The 13474-nt window shown below is 45.8% G+C and overlaps 10 protein-coding genes across 10 annotated transcripts; 7 read left to right on the forward strand and 3 right to left on the reverse strand.

The window, feature by feature from the left end:
* Positions 1–183: 183 nt before the first annotated feature.
* I302_103946 (uncharacterized protein) lies at positions 184–547 on the reverse strand (the record flags this gene model as incomplete). Its single annotated transcript, XM_019189311.1, has 2 exons — positions 184–241; positions 294–547. 2 exons carry the CDS (start codon positions 545–547, stop codon positions 184–186), a joined length of 312 nt encoding a protein of 103 aa, XP_019048873.1.
* A 347-nt stretch (positions 548–894) lies between these two features.
* I302_103947 (uncharacterized protein) lies at positions 895–1637 on the forward strand (the record flags this gene model as incomplete). Its single annotated transcript, XM_019189312.1, has 2 exons — positions 895–1019; positions 1082–1637. The coding sequence occupies 2 exons, from the start codon at positions 895–897 to the stop codon at positions 1635–1637; spliced, it is 681 nt and encodes a 226-aa protein (XP_019048874.1).
* Positions 1638–1805: 168 nt separating this feature from the next.
* I302_103948 (uncharacterized protein) lies at positions 1806–2207 on the reverse strand (the record flags this gene model as incomplete). The annotated part of the gene is made up of 2 exons (XM_019189313.1): positions 1806–1860; positions 1939–2207. The coding sequence occupies 2 exons, from the start codon at positions 2205–2207 to the stop codon at positions 1806–1808; spliced, it is 324 nt and encodes a 107-aa protein (XP_019048875.1).
* Positions 2208–2840: 633 nt separating this feature from the next.
* Positions 2841–4166, forward strand: I302_103949 (uncharacterized protein; the record flags this gene model as incomplete). The annotated part of the gene is made up of 7 exons (XM_019189314.1): positions 2841–2857; positions 2940–2971; positions 3045–3219; positions 3282–3375; positions 3449–3678; positions 3757–4046; positions 4144–4166. The coding sequence occupies 7 exons, from the start codon at positions 2841–2843 to the stop codon at positions 4164–4166; spliced, it is 861 nt and encodes a 286-aa protein (XP_019048876.1).
* A 351-nt stretch (positions 4167–4517) lies between these two features.
* On the forward strand, positions 4518–5118 carry I302_103950 (uncharacterized protein; the record flags this gene model as incomplete). Its single annotated transcript, XM_019189315.1, has 2 exons — positions 4518–4684; positions 4758–5118. 2 exons carry the CDS (start codon positions 4518–4520, stop codon positions 5116–5118), a joined length of 528 nt encoding a protein of 175 aa, XP_019048877.1.
* An 823-nt stretch (positions 5119–5941) lies between these two features.
* On the forward strand, positions 5942–6747 carry I302_103951 (uncharacterized protein; the record flags this gene model as incomplete). Its single annotated transcript, XM_019189316.1, has 2 exons — positions 5942–6084; positions 6162–6747. The coding sequence occupies 2 exons, from the start codon at positions 5942–5944 to the stop codon at positions 6745–6747; spliced, it is 729 nt and encodes a 242-aa protein (XP_019048878.1).
* A 728-nt stretch (positions 6748–7475) lies between these two features.
* Positions 7476–8214, forward strand: I302_103952 (uncharacterized protein; the record flags this gene model as incomplete). The annotated part of the gene is made up of 3 exons (XM_019189317.1): positions 7476–7618; positions 7687–7958; positions 8042–8214. 3 exons carry the CDS (start codon positions 7476–7478, stop codon positions 8212–8214), a joined length of 588 nt encoding a protein of 195 aa, XP_019048879.1.
* Positions 8215–8507: 293 nt separating this feature from the next.
* On the reverse strand, positions 8508–9957 carry I302_103953 (uncharacterized protein; the record flags this gene model as incomplete). Its single annotated transcript, XM_019189318.1, has 6 exons — positions 8508–8833; positions 8903–8957; positions 9008–9300; positions 9434–9564; positions 9621–9640; positions 9700–9957. 6 exons carry the CDS (start codon positions 9955–9957, stop codon positions 8508–8510), a joined length of 1083 nt encoding a protein of 360 aa, XP_019048880.1.
* A 1193-nt stretch (positions 9958–11150) lies between these two features.
* On the forward strand, positions 11151–12024 carry I302_103954 (uncharacterized protein; the record flags this gene model as incomplete). Its single annotated transcript, XM_019189319.1, has 2 exons — positions 11151–11275; positions 11349–12024. 2 exons carry the CDS (start codon positions 11151–11153, stop codon positions 12022–12024), a joined length of 801 nt encoding a protein of 266 aa, XP_019048881.1.
* A 502-nt stretch (positions 12025–12526) lies between these two features.
* Positions 12527–13399, forward strand: I302_103955 (uncharacterized protein; the record flags this gene model as incomplete). The annotated part of the gene is made up of 2 exons (XM_019189320.1): positions 12527–12678; positions 12766–13399. 2 exons carry the CDS (start codon positions 12527–12529, stop codon positions 13397–13399), a joined length of 786 nt encoding a protein of 261 aa, XP_019048882.1.
* Between the last annotated feature and the right edge of the window lie 75 nt (positions 13400–13474).

A 13474-nucleotide genomic window follows, 5' to 3' on the forward strand; every position in this document is an offset into this window, starting at 1 on the left:
GAAGTTGGGAGCTAGGTTCAATTGACCCTGCTCATTTCTAGTAGACTGCAGAACCGATTCAGTACGAACAGGAGTAGAGATATTATGAAATTTTGGTAGATACGATTTATAGAATATTCTGCATGTATAAAGATATCATTTCAAGTGTACTTTACGATACAGTACCTCCATCTACCTCTTGATTCATCCTGATCTACCTTTCGACATGATAGCATTCTTCAAGTACGGATCGAGAGTTTGACTAATCTCACGTCAGCGCATTCTCGCATGGAAGGGGAAAGTGGCAAACTCACATCCAAACTTTATAGCATTGATTGCCAGTCCTATCTTGTACAGCACGATCCCAAGCGGTACAGCCGTTCTTCTTGACGTGTTCGTGGAGTTGCATGAATTCTTCGGATGACCATGATCTCTTGGTAGGGGAGCTGGGGACGGGTGAAGGTGAAGATGTGATTCTTGGTTTTGGTTCTTCTTCTTCAACTTCGAGCCTTGATTGTAGGGTGTAAGGCTTGAAGGGCATGGAAGAGCGTTTCGGAGTACGAGGCATCTTGAGAGTTGCTGAAATGTAGTGATGGGTTCAAGTGATAGTTATAGACCGATGCGGGAGTGACGAGAGATAAGTGAAGTAAAGGATATATAGTCAAGTAATATAAGTTGATGAATGGTATTGTGCGGTATACTTACAGAATAGTATGTCGTCATTGTGTGTGTACTGTATAACTAATATATGACCACAGAGAGGGTGAAGCGGAACGTGCACGTACTCAAGTACAAAGTATCGTACTACGCCGTACGCTCACCTCCAATCACAATTGTTTCCTTTCTTTATTCCTTTCCTCTCTCTTTCATGACCCAGAACAGGACCAAGACATCGAGCAATACCTATCAATAAAAATGGGGAACCAAGATACTACAACCGAATACCATTCAACCTACAACGACCCAAGGGACGAAGTCGTTATACGCTCAAGTGATAATATTCATTTCAGAGCTAGTCGACACAAGCTTATGAGAGTTAGGTGAGCATTCCCTACGGAATGTGTTCATACAGTAGTGATGACTTTCCCTTTGTGTTGTGCAGTACGTTCTTCAAGGATATTCTGGACATTCGACCAGTGGACCACTCGGAGCCAATCCCACTCGAATTCACTTCAGAGGTCATCATCATCTTCCTCGATGCTATTAGTACATCCACGGTTCAAATCCCATACCTCGAAGTTAAGACTGCAAAATCACTTCTCAACTTGTGCAACTTCCTCATGAGCGATTCCATCCAATCCTCAGTCACTGACAAGGTCATCGAGATCTACTTGTCCGTGCCATTCGAGCTCCTCGAGATCGCTTCCAGTGTCAATGATGTCACCTTGGCCCAGAAGGCACTCTCAGCATTCGACACAAACATCGTCCGATTTCGACTTATTCCTGATTCCTCTGATAATTTCAAGTCGGTCGGTATGGATCAGTTGTTGGATTACCTCAAACGTTTAAGACCGTCATTCCAATTATCCATATTGCACGAACTTCTCAAACCTGGACAACTTTTTCCGAACCATAAATCGATCGATAGGTTGGTTTTTGTCATGGAGATCGATTGGAAAAGTCTGTCGGATTCATTTGATCCCTCTCAGTTCGAATGATCGTTTGGAGGGATACACACCAACAGAAGCGGGGGTCTCCGGAGGAAGGGAGGAACATCAAAGGTAAAGTAGACAGTGTTGTAGTTTAGATTAGTCGTAGATCTACATACCCCAATGCATCATCATCACATTATGAGATATAGCAGCTTGACTCTGTGTCATCCAGCTTTATCTTCCTCTTCTAGTCTCAATAGCAGCTCGAAGAAACGGCGCAAGAGTTTGTCTTATCAATTCATCACCTCACGTCAGCTCCCTTCCTCTTCCTCCATAGACTCCTGCAAATAGGTGAACGACCACTCACTGCCAAGCAAGATAAGCTTGATTAGCTGTTCTACCCTGTACAGCACTTTCCCATACCTTCTTCCCCGCCGCTCCGTTCTTCATAACATGATCGAAGAGTTGGGTAAATTCTTCGTTTGACCATGGTCTTCGGTTCGATGGTGAAGATCCGCCGGTAGGGGTTTTCGATTTGGGAGTGGTGATTGTTGGTTTGGTATCGTTGAGTGGAGAAGGAGAAGGGGTGTAAGGTTTGAGGGAGGTTGATTTGGGGGTGTTGGGCGTTTTAGGCATATTGGATGTTGTGTGGTAATTGATTAAATGAAGAGGATGACAAACGAGAACAAGAGATAAAGAGGAAGAAGAAGAGTTAGCAGTAGGACTTGTGTTATCGTGTCAGCTAGGCTAGGTCCCTTTCTCGACGTGCTTCTCCGTCAATGATACTCAGTTGTCAGGCCGAAAATCAAATCAAACTCTCGTCAGCTCATTCAATTCCTTTCTCTCCGCATGTGCTTGTGCTCAACGATGATACACTTTTCCTCTCCCACCAGACCGTTGCATGGACGTAGCATATCTGTCGAGGGGATGATAGTATAGTCAAGACGCTATCATTGATTTTGTATGTTTATAATGGGATGACATGTAGACTTGCGATTAGTCAAGAAGTACAGCCGTGCAAGTGGGTGCGATCGAGTGAAAAAGCATGCACGAAAGTGTGCCACATTGAGGTATATCCGCGGTGATTTTTGGTGTGATGAGCGTTCGTACCACGTTTTGCCACTCAACCATTGATTTTGAGCATTTCCAAAGAATTCAACATGAACGACAGAGGATAGACAATAAGCAACAAAAGGTGATTGATCAGACAATCTGTTAATCACTCTCATCATTCATAAACCATAAATAACACCCAAACACTCTAGCAACATGGCAGCAGTCAAACCGTGAGTGCCACCGCAAGCTCAACTGAAGGAGCGCGACAGACAGACTGTTTTTGAGCTGATATCATGTCCTTCATTTTAACAGAAATACCAATTGGGCGGAAGATGACATTGAAGGTGAGCATATGGATCTTTCACCTGGTTGTTGATAGATTGCTGGTCCGGTGAAGCTGATCAGATGCTACTTCAGCCGACGAGCTTCCCCAACCCACCGAAACAACCGACCCAAACACCGGTATCACAACGATCACCAGTTGGAAATTAGATGAACAAGATAGGAAGGTCAAGGTGACTAGACGTATAAGGAGAAGAGTACAGACTCAGGTGGTCTCGCACTCCGTAGCTGAGAGGAAGGGATGGGCCAAGTGAGTGTTGTCTCCATACGAACATCACCTGCATAGGGGATTGACAGTATGTCGTTGTGTAGATTCGGGTTGGATAAAGGAAAGGCCTCTGGACCTGATCGAAAGACCACCATTATCGGAGAGAACTTGCATTTCAGGATCGCACCTGTTAGCAAGGTAAGCACTATATCAGCTGATTGCGCCGTGACCCCGGAATAAGCTGATCAAACGGATGTTATATTGGTAACAGGCTGAACCAGAACAAGCTGATCCAGTCGCTTCTAAACCTACCGGCGGTAAAGCGGTGGTCTGTCGACTTTGTCAAGGTGGACATTTCACCGCCAAATGTCCTTATAAAGAACAACTGGCTGTGATCGATAATATGAACACGGAGGGTATGGACGAGGAGGAAGATGCTGGTGCTCAAGGCGGTTTGGCTCCCAAGGGTGCTAGTGGTCCTGGCGGTAAATACGTACCTCCGTGAGTTTTACTCTCAATGTCCATAGCACAAATTCCCTTCCTGGTAGGGATCATTGCTAATTTACTTTGATACAATAGCGGTCAACGTGCAGGTGGTGGCGCAGGAGAATCAATGTTCCGATCCCGAGACGACTTACCAACTCTACGAATTACCTCTTTATCCGTCGATGCCGAGGAAGATGATGTGCGAGAATTGTTCGAGAAGTTCGGTAGGATCGCTAGAGTGTCGGTCGTCAGGGATAGAGAGACCAGACAAAGTAAAGGTTTGGCGTTTGTCAGTTTCGAGGAGAAGAAGCACGCCGAGGAAGCTATCAAGAAGATGAATGGTAGAGGGTATGATTCGTTGATCTTGAATGTTGCTTGGTCTCGTGAGTGATCCCTTCTTTTCCCTTACCACTTTAGTCTCAATCCTGTCAGGGTTTCCGATGAGGTATGGAGAGGATGCTGATGTCGTGCGTTTGATAGAACCTCGAGGAGAGCGAGCATAATTGGTTTCCCATTCTCACTTGAACCTAAAAGCGGTTGATGAACTGCACACCCATGTATATGCATATTGATACTCATGCTCTGTACTCATTGTTTCATACCGAATATACTGCCGTATCAGATCAACCAGAATCGTACTTACGGCTATAGCGAGGAAGAGGGCAGGGTATACATCCAGCTATACTACCTCACTCACTCACGCACAGACCCACATCTGAATCGGCTCAATGTTGATTACATCACATTCTTCCTTTTTCCTTTTCCCATTGTGCTTTTCATGTCTCTTTCTTCCTCTCTTCCATATCAAACAGAAGATATACTAAATCTCACTGTCAGAAGCTTACGTACTCAAAATGCCTTGTGGCAACGCATCAGAGCACACCGCCAAACCTGGACCAACAATACGCCAAACGACGGACGGCAAGAACCTGCATCTCTTCCACAGGTACGGTGACATCAAACTGATCTCAAAGGATGGTACCATTCTAATGGCGGATTCCAAACGTCTCTCTGATTTAAGGTGAGCACCAGATTGCATATCTTGCTCTGCCAATAGTGGATCGTCATCATGCTGAGTGGGTCTCATGATCTAGTTGGGAGATGGGCGAAGAGGTCGGTAAAGCCTACTCGAACGACATGGAGATAAATATGGATCGATGGTCATCAACCGCAATTAGCTGTTTCCTCGATTTGATTAACGTCGAAACCCCACGAGACCCCATCGCCGACTTACCAGTATTATTCGAACTTGCGACTCTCTACTACAATTATGGTGATGACGGGGAGATCGTTACTCTCATCCAAGACAGTATCGCCAAGACAGCCACACTTAAGGGTCGACAGTGGTCTCTCCTCAAGTTTGCTAACGATTTTCCAGATGGATCTGATTTGGTGTTGGGAAAATTGGCCTTGCGAAGTATGAGCAGAAAAGCTTTCCTTTCCCTTCGATCTTAGATGAGGGACTGGAAGATTTGAACAGGTTGGCTTTTGGGAGGCGATGGATCATTTAGTGCCAGCCTGGAAAGATGAGATACTTCGAAAGACTCTTGTCATATCTGGAACTCCGAGCGGTTTTATGGATATTCACGTGATTTCTGATTGGGGGGGAGTGGCGGATGCTTTCGACCCTGGTGACGAATGAGATTAGGTGACTGGTGAGTGATATCCTGCTCTTCCCGTATGATGAATGAATACTAATTCTATTCATCTGCAGACTGGCTACGAGATGACTATACCCAATAATCAATCTTTTCCAGCATTACATCATTTTCCTTTTCCCAAGTGTACGATATTGATCAACAGTGATACCTCGTTTGAATGTCATTTGTACGGCTCACGAAATCTCGTTATACATATATTTCAGTTCGTATGAATATCAGAGAAATGTGAATACCTATGTATATAGATTCAATCATGTTCAGCTGCGATCATGCTCATTATACTGGTCCTTCTTGTCAAACCACTCTGAATTTAATTGATGAGGATTTCCTCCTTCTTCCTTCTTGCTTACAAAGACCTACACCCCGTCCTGCCATGGTCAAAGATTAGGTCGGTATTGGGTGATGTCATCTCCAAACTACCACTGACGCTCGGACCACCACCACCATTCTCAATGACCAAAGGGAAAGAACTTGAAGTACTGTGATACTTGTGAGATGGACCATCTCGATTAGTCTTCCTTCTTCCTCTTTTCTTCCCATCATCCACCTTCTAATATTCCCATTCATATACCTCTAAACACCTTTCTATATCAAGTCATCTGCCCACAGGAAACACCATGACAACCCCTTCGACCACTAAGACCAAGAAGTCGAAGCAAGAAGACCGAGTGCACTGGTTTCACTGTTATGGGGATCTTCAACTCCGTTCGACGGACAAGATCATCTTTAAAATGATCCCCCAACGACTTGAAGCTGTGAGGTGAGTCGGGCCTCACAAGTGGAGGCCGTAGCACCGGTTTGTATTCGTGATCACGATACCGTTTGTGATCACTATAGCACCGTCTTCAAGAACATGATGGAAATTGGTAATCACAACAAATCAGCCAATCACAAACACAAATCTTCCTCCGATGCCGACATTGTTGATGTTGATCTTCACTCGACCAATCTGGAAGCTTTCGTGAATATGATCATCATTCCACAGCCTACCAAACTTTCAACCGACTTCGCAGGATCTCTTCAGCTTCACGAATTCTGCGAGAAATTCGAGATCAACGATACCTTTCATGATATGGTGAAGAAACGACTCTTCGAGACTACAGGCCATCACTATTCCTGGGCATTGCTCATTTGGGCAGCCGAGAGAAACGATCTCCACATGGCGCGTGACGCTGTGGCCGGTATGAAGACCCAAAACTTCCTTTGCCCTCAAATTCTCGATCAAGATAACACCCGAGTCGAGCTCGATTTCTGGTCCGCGATGTCGAGATTACCTGCCGATTGGCAACGAGACTTACTTCGCTTGACTCTTACGCCACCTTTGTCAGCTGCCGCCTATGTTGGAAATATTAACTTCAATTTCCACATGAATGTCTCAAATCATTGGAGCCAGGTATCTGTCAACTTCAATCCTCAAGAATGATTCTCTCGTGAGTTGAAGTGGAAGATTGGATTTGGTCAATTTAAAGGCTAATGAGTCGTTTAGTAATTCAGCCTGCCGGTCAGCTCGCAGGCCTATTTCCCAACTTCTCTCGTTTACTCGTAGTCAGTTCCTTTTCCAATTTTGAAAAGATTTTGTACGTGAAACCATTAGATCATATATTACCGTATGTATGGATTCGCGCGTTCCACTTGTAACTGACTTATACAAGGAGTGATTGATCTTCGGAGGCGATACAGCTGTCTCAACTTCCGGTGCCCTTGTTGAGAATCATCGGTAGAAAGCCTATATTGTATCGAGATTGGAAGGACCGACCACTCCGCCATAGTATCTTCTGTGATCTGCATACACCATTGATCGTCAGCGGGTAAGTTGGTAAGAATGAGTCAGTGTTACCCAAGTCATATACGCCTACATGATAATAGTGCAAAAGCGGGACTGAGCAAGAATCAACTGTGTCTGTTATAATTTGATGAAATGATGTCAACTATCACTCACCATCAACGCTTGGATCACGTTCACCATCAATTTCAAAAGAGGGTCATTCATCCCACTCTACCATTTGTACTTATTTACTCCATAAATTCGTCGTGTTCCTTCTTCCTCTTCCTCTTCTTCGTCTTTTGCTGCTGCGTCACATCCAAACATATCTCGCAACCCCTTCTTCACAGCGTTCTTTCACACTTAACTCAAACTCAATCATGTACGACATGTCACCAGCAGCGACAACTCCGTCCGCAAAGCCAAAGGAGGAAGAGCGGATCCATCACTTCCACCGTTACGGTGATCTCCAATCTCGCTCGACTGATAACATCCTTTTCTGGGTCAATTCAAATGGTCTTGCGGATGTCAGGTAGGTTGTGTTCCCTGCTTGCTTGACATGCAGCCTGAGAGTAAATACTGATACCCTTCCTCACGTAGTACCGTATTCAAGAATATGGTTGAAATCGGTACTGAGAACGCACCTACCGGTCACAAACGCAAGTCACCCTCCATCAACGAAGTAATCGATATCGGCTTTCCCGCGACTACTTTGGAAACCTTCCTCGACATGATCAATGTACCCAAACCTCCTTCACTTCAAATTGACTTTCCCTCCTCTCTACACCTCCGCGAGTTTTGTGAGAAGTTCGACATCATCACAAGTATTAGAGGAATGGTCAGACGAAGTCTACTCGCTCGAACGATTATCAGTGGGCCTTGCTGGTTTCATCATTCTTGCGTCCTAAATTACTCGACGGCCACGGAAGGACAACATCCGTTGACTTCTGGTCAGCAATGTCGCAACTACCTATCGCTTGGCAGCAATCTCTACTCAAACTCAGCCTCAACACAACCAGAAAACAGGGACACAAAGACTGCATGGAAGTTTCAAGCGATTGGGCCTCAGTATCAAGTCAGTTTAACCCAGTCATGGACGGTACTGGTAAGTCTAAAGCAGAGCGATGATTTGGCATTGGGAAAGTCGGGCTGATGACACTTCCCAGTTTAGCGGTTTCGAAGGAGTAAGATGTTTGTATTCATTCGAGGAGGGATATCGCATCAGTGTACTGGAGATTTCAAATTTATATCCACTAAGTCAAGATTTACGCTATTCAATAATCATCGCCATAAGTATCAAGTATGTATGAAACAACATTCGATCCTCCGTATGAATATCAGTATAATCCAATATTTAGGGAGGAAACTGTAGATGGGACACCTGGTTTGTTTTTCTTTCTTCGAGATTTATATGGCTGGATCTAGGATGACCGCCTAGCCTCCGCTTGCCTTACCACTTCCTCCTCCTTCTTGCCCTTCCACCCTTTTTCTTTCCATCCACTCAAATCCCCAGGATACTGATCCACCGCCCCTTCCACTTGGCCTTCATGGGCCAGAATGACCAGCACGTTATCTTCCTTGCTCATTCTGGTCAGCTGACCGATCGTATAGGTCGCCAATTCAGGATCTATCGCTAACTGAGGTTTCCCGTCTATCACTGGTATGGGTGATCGGAGATCTTCTGTTGCGGTAGGTACAGGGAGGTACAGCGCTTGATGATGAGATGCGTCTCCACCCAAAAGCACATCTGACGGGGTTGGAATATCAGCTATCCGGTGTCTGAAGGTAGGAATGAGATATATAAGACAAAACTCACATGTATCGGGCTGAGAGGTCACTCGGCACAGAGCCATGATATGACCCGGACAATGCTAGCTCGTTATTAGCCCAAAGACCTTGAGAGATCGGGAAGAACACTCACTCCAGGTGCATCGAGAAACCATAAACTCCCATCACCGAACCAGTCCACCCCCCTATCAAAGCAACCGACCTTGTCCCATCGCCTTGAGGATGATCTTTCGGAGATGGGAGGTAGACTAGCGATTTCGCCAGACCACGGACCAGTCACGTTCTTGTCCGGCAATTCTACGAAATGATATTTCTCAAGCCAAGATGTTGGCCAAGCTGAATTGACGTCCTTGGGAAATCCAGGGTGCATTGACTCTAGTGAGTCGGGGCCTAGTAAGATTGGTGGTGCAGGAGTGGGCAGTGTACCTAGATCTCCGCTGAAGTTATGATTAAGTTGCCTCGTGCACGATGTGGATGGATTCACCTACTAATCTACATGTCACATGGGCATCAGTATCTACACAATAAGATATAGACGTAACTGTGGGAAGCAACTTACGATCAAAGTGCTGATGACTGAATACTACTAGCTTCAGCTTGTTCAGATCGAAACCATGCTTTTGAAGACGCGGGATCGGACCAGGTCCCGGATGAGGAATGAACTCTTTCAGTGGACCTTCGACAATCTTCCTACATGTCGTACAATGTCAACCAACTTCACCAATGCGGTGTAGAGGCAGACTTACTTGGGGGCATTTTGCGGATCCTAGGCCATGACCAAACTTCAGCGTCTCCGTCAACTCAAACTGATCATCTCCAACTCACCTCCCTCAAACCCATATCCCAAAGAATAGCATCCTGCCCCTTTTCAATCAAAAAGCTCCAACAAGGTGAATCCTCTTTCTCATCTCCTTTTGCAAATGCGGAGAACTCCTTGACTGGTGCTGTGAGTGTCGAAGTAGGTATAATCGATACCTTGACTATGTCATCTTTCGATGCGGAAGGAGGAAGAGGTGTCCATGGGTATCGATCCAGCGGGACTGGCTTGATGCGCGGATCGTCTTGAGTGTAGGTATCACTCATGATTCATCAGACTGCTTTACTGGTATATGGTGGATTTGAGAATCATAGAGGACGTTGAAGTTACATTTATAAATAGCCCGACGAAAGTTTCAGGCAAGATTTGATAGAGAAACAACGTCATTGAGAAACCTTGTGAGGTAGATGTGACGTAAATCAGCCGCACATCGCCGGCCAATTCAAGATTACGAGATTGGTCGTAGGATCACGCTGTACTATCTAAGCACTACGACGTACTTCGCAGGAGACCTTGAATTTCCTGGGATTCATTTCTAACTTGCGCTTCTGGAGATGCGTGCGAAAATCGTATATCTTGGGTTTCGTTTTGAGGAGACATGCGCGAATTCGTACCCCCGCTAAAGAATGACTTTCTACGAACCTTCATGAAAACTCACCAAAAGATGCAATCTCCATTCTCATTGCGAGAACTCCTCAACAAGGCAATGGGACCTCCTTCAATTCGCTGGAGATAATAACGATATAGAGCTGGGGCGCAAAGCGTTGGCGAAGATGACAGCAGAGTATTTTCCTGGGATAGGGATTCGGCTGGAATGAGCCTGGAAGATGATGATGGCAGGAATTTTAGAGGGAAGATAAGATCTCTCCCTGATAACTGGCAGGCTGAGATACTGTGGCGAGCGTTCAGTATGCCGACACGGGACGGACATAGCCATCGCTGCTACACCGCGCAGGTCACGGATGACTGGGAAAGGCTGGCGGAGGATTTCGATCCGGAGCATGACTGTCCGTTTTGATTTTGGCGATCAGGTGAGTGAGGCAGTTTACAATGGTTTGATCCACTTATGGTGATTCGAGGATGTTCGCTGATGAAGCGATTTGCAGAGGTTTCCTGTACCTGCTTGTATGCTTTGAATGTATATCGCTTAGGTCTTATTAGATACCTTGGCCAGATCGTCGGATGTATATCATCATGGTCCATTACTTTCATTGCATAGTCCGTGTTCCCCCACTTTCACGTATGCCTTCAGGAACCATCAAACGCGACATCAAACACGATGCATAGAAAAGAAGTACGTGGAATAAAAACGAGGTTACGGCTTGGTTCCACGAAGCAATGATGAAAGACAATCCGTTTGCAGAGGGCAGCTTTCGTCCTTTTTTCTCTACATCTTCCAAATGATTTCAGATCCGCAACAGTGACAATAAATCATATCTGGATATCTCCATTTATCATCATGACTTCTACCGACATGCTTCAAATCCATCCATTCCACAATGCGGAAGACGGTCCTTTAGTTATTCTGGTGTCGAATGATGGAAGAGCTTTCACTGTAGATCTGAAGACTTTGGCCAAGTCTAGGTAAGTGCTATCGATCGTACGTTATATGAGTCGGAGTGGGATACCGTGCTGACGGCGAGGCGTCCATCGGCAGTTCCTTCTTCGAGAATATGCTCGAACTCCCCATCAAGACAAGCGATATCAATGACCCCCCTTCCAGACTATCAGATTCAAGTCGCTCCCTCGACATTGATGCCGACGAATTGGTCCTTGAATACTTCGTTAACATCGTCAAAGCTTCACAACCACATATCCCCATTACCAACCTCGAACAAGCTATGGAGCTTCTTGCTTTGTGTCGAAAGTACGGTGTCAGGGAATCAAGTACTTCCAAAATCCGAGACCATTCGCTCAACCTAGGTAAAACGCAACCTTGGGAGTTTCTCCGACTTGCATCGTTTGCCAGGGACCCTAACGATAACGATTTATGCAGAATCGCCTTGGGTTATCTGTCTTGGAATCAGTTTCTGATGGGCGATAAAGGCAATAAGACCTCCTTTTGGGAAAGAATCGAAAGTCTGTCGCCTACTTGGAGAACTTACCTTCTCGAGAACACTTTGGGCGATCCATCCGACCATCTGTGGAGATCTGATTGTCATCTTCCTGACATCGATCGTGTGAACCGAGAAAAGTACTGGCAGAAGATGATGGATGTGAGATTGAGCAAGATATTGTTGGAAGAAAGAATCTTTAGGGCGTGCAAGTCCTGCCTGAGGGGGCGATCAGTCTTTTCCTATTCGTTATTATTGTTCTGGTTGTCAACTCCATAAGCCCCGCTTTGAACAAGTCATAAATCCCAGATGGAGAATGTACACTTGCGTTCTTATGTCTATTTAATTCCTGTATGCAGATATAACACTCAAGTAGACGCAAGGAAGGAAAGCAGACGTTAAAGCCCTCTCCTCTCGGAGCAGGTATCCAACGAATCAAACGCGTATCTACAACACCCCACCTAAGTATCGCATGTATAGGTCTCCATCCCTTACACGGCGTCCATAATACTCAATCTCAACGTCTGAGCATGCGCTTCAGATGCACTGGGATCTAAGGAATGTCCCTCATCGGCGCAGCCCATTTCATCTGCCACGAACATGATTCCTTCGAAACGAGGTGCAGACCTGGGCTCCCAAGTAGTACGTACCTGCACCTGGCGAACAGCTCAATTTCAATATCACACAGTTCCATTTGAATGTCATGGTTCCTCGGACCAATTACCATTCTCATATGCTCATACTCGCAATTTAGGGTACATGTAGAGCTCGACCTATTCAGATGTCTTCGAATTCTGATCTGGGCTGGGGCACAGAGCCCGAACAAGAAACCACGCACCACGTCCATCATCCTGACATCGGCCAGAAGGTTGTCCTGGTGTCCAATGAGGGGATGTCATTTGGAGTAGATATCCGATGTCTGTACAGAGCCAGGTGAGTCGAATATCCTCGGCTGATTTTCTGTCATACAGCAAATGGTGCATCGCGAGACAGTGGAAGCTCAACCTCACGGCGATACAGTACCATGTTCGCCGACATGTTCAACCTCTCATACACGAAATCAGAGGACACTTCCTCAGCAATCAACTCAAACCCTTTCGATACAAGCAAATCAATCGACATTGACGCCAGTTCAGCTGTCCTCGAACACTTCATAGACGCCATCATCGTCTCAAAACCTCATCTCCCTCCTTCCAACTTCGAGGATACCGCTGCATTACTGAACCTCTGCTATCAATTTGATGTCAGAATCGAAGTGATCGCCCCCATCAAGCAGCAGCTGCAGGAGTTAGGTAGATCTCAGCCATGGAATCTCTTACAATGGGCTTCGCAGAACAACAATCGAGAAGTAGGTCAGGTGGCCTTGAAGAACATGAGTTGGTCGACTTTCCTTAGTGGGGATGAACTCTCGGCAGAGAATTTCTGGACCAGAATCCAAAGTCTTGAATCCCGCTGGGGTATGAGGATTTTATCCACCGCTCTATCAGGTCCCCGAGCAGGTACAATGGAATATGCGGTCATGAGGGAGTTCACCTCGAAGAAAGGTAGACCATATACCAAGTATGTCATGGAGGCTCAAGCGGAGGCAATGTTCCCGCTGGTACAAGGTGATTTTGGAAAATTATGGAACGGGTTTGATAAGGATGATTGGTGATGCGAGTGAGTAGTCCTGCTGCAACGTCCGTCTTGAATTGCTCCGTCTTGAACTGTCAGCTGTACTGAGTATGTG

Source organism: Kwoniella bestiolae, chromosome 2, assembly GCF_000512585.2.
Source record: "Kwoniella bestiolae CBS 10118 chromosome 2, complete sequence".
Taxonomy (NCBI): Eukaryota; Fungi; Basidiomycota; class Tremellomycetes; order Tremellales; family Cryptococcaceae; genus Kwoniella; species Kwoniella bestiolae.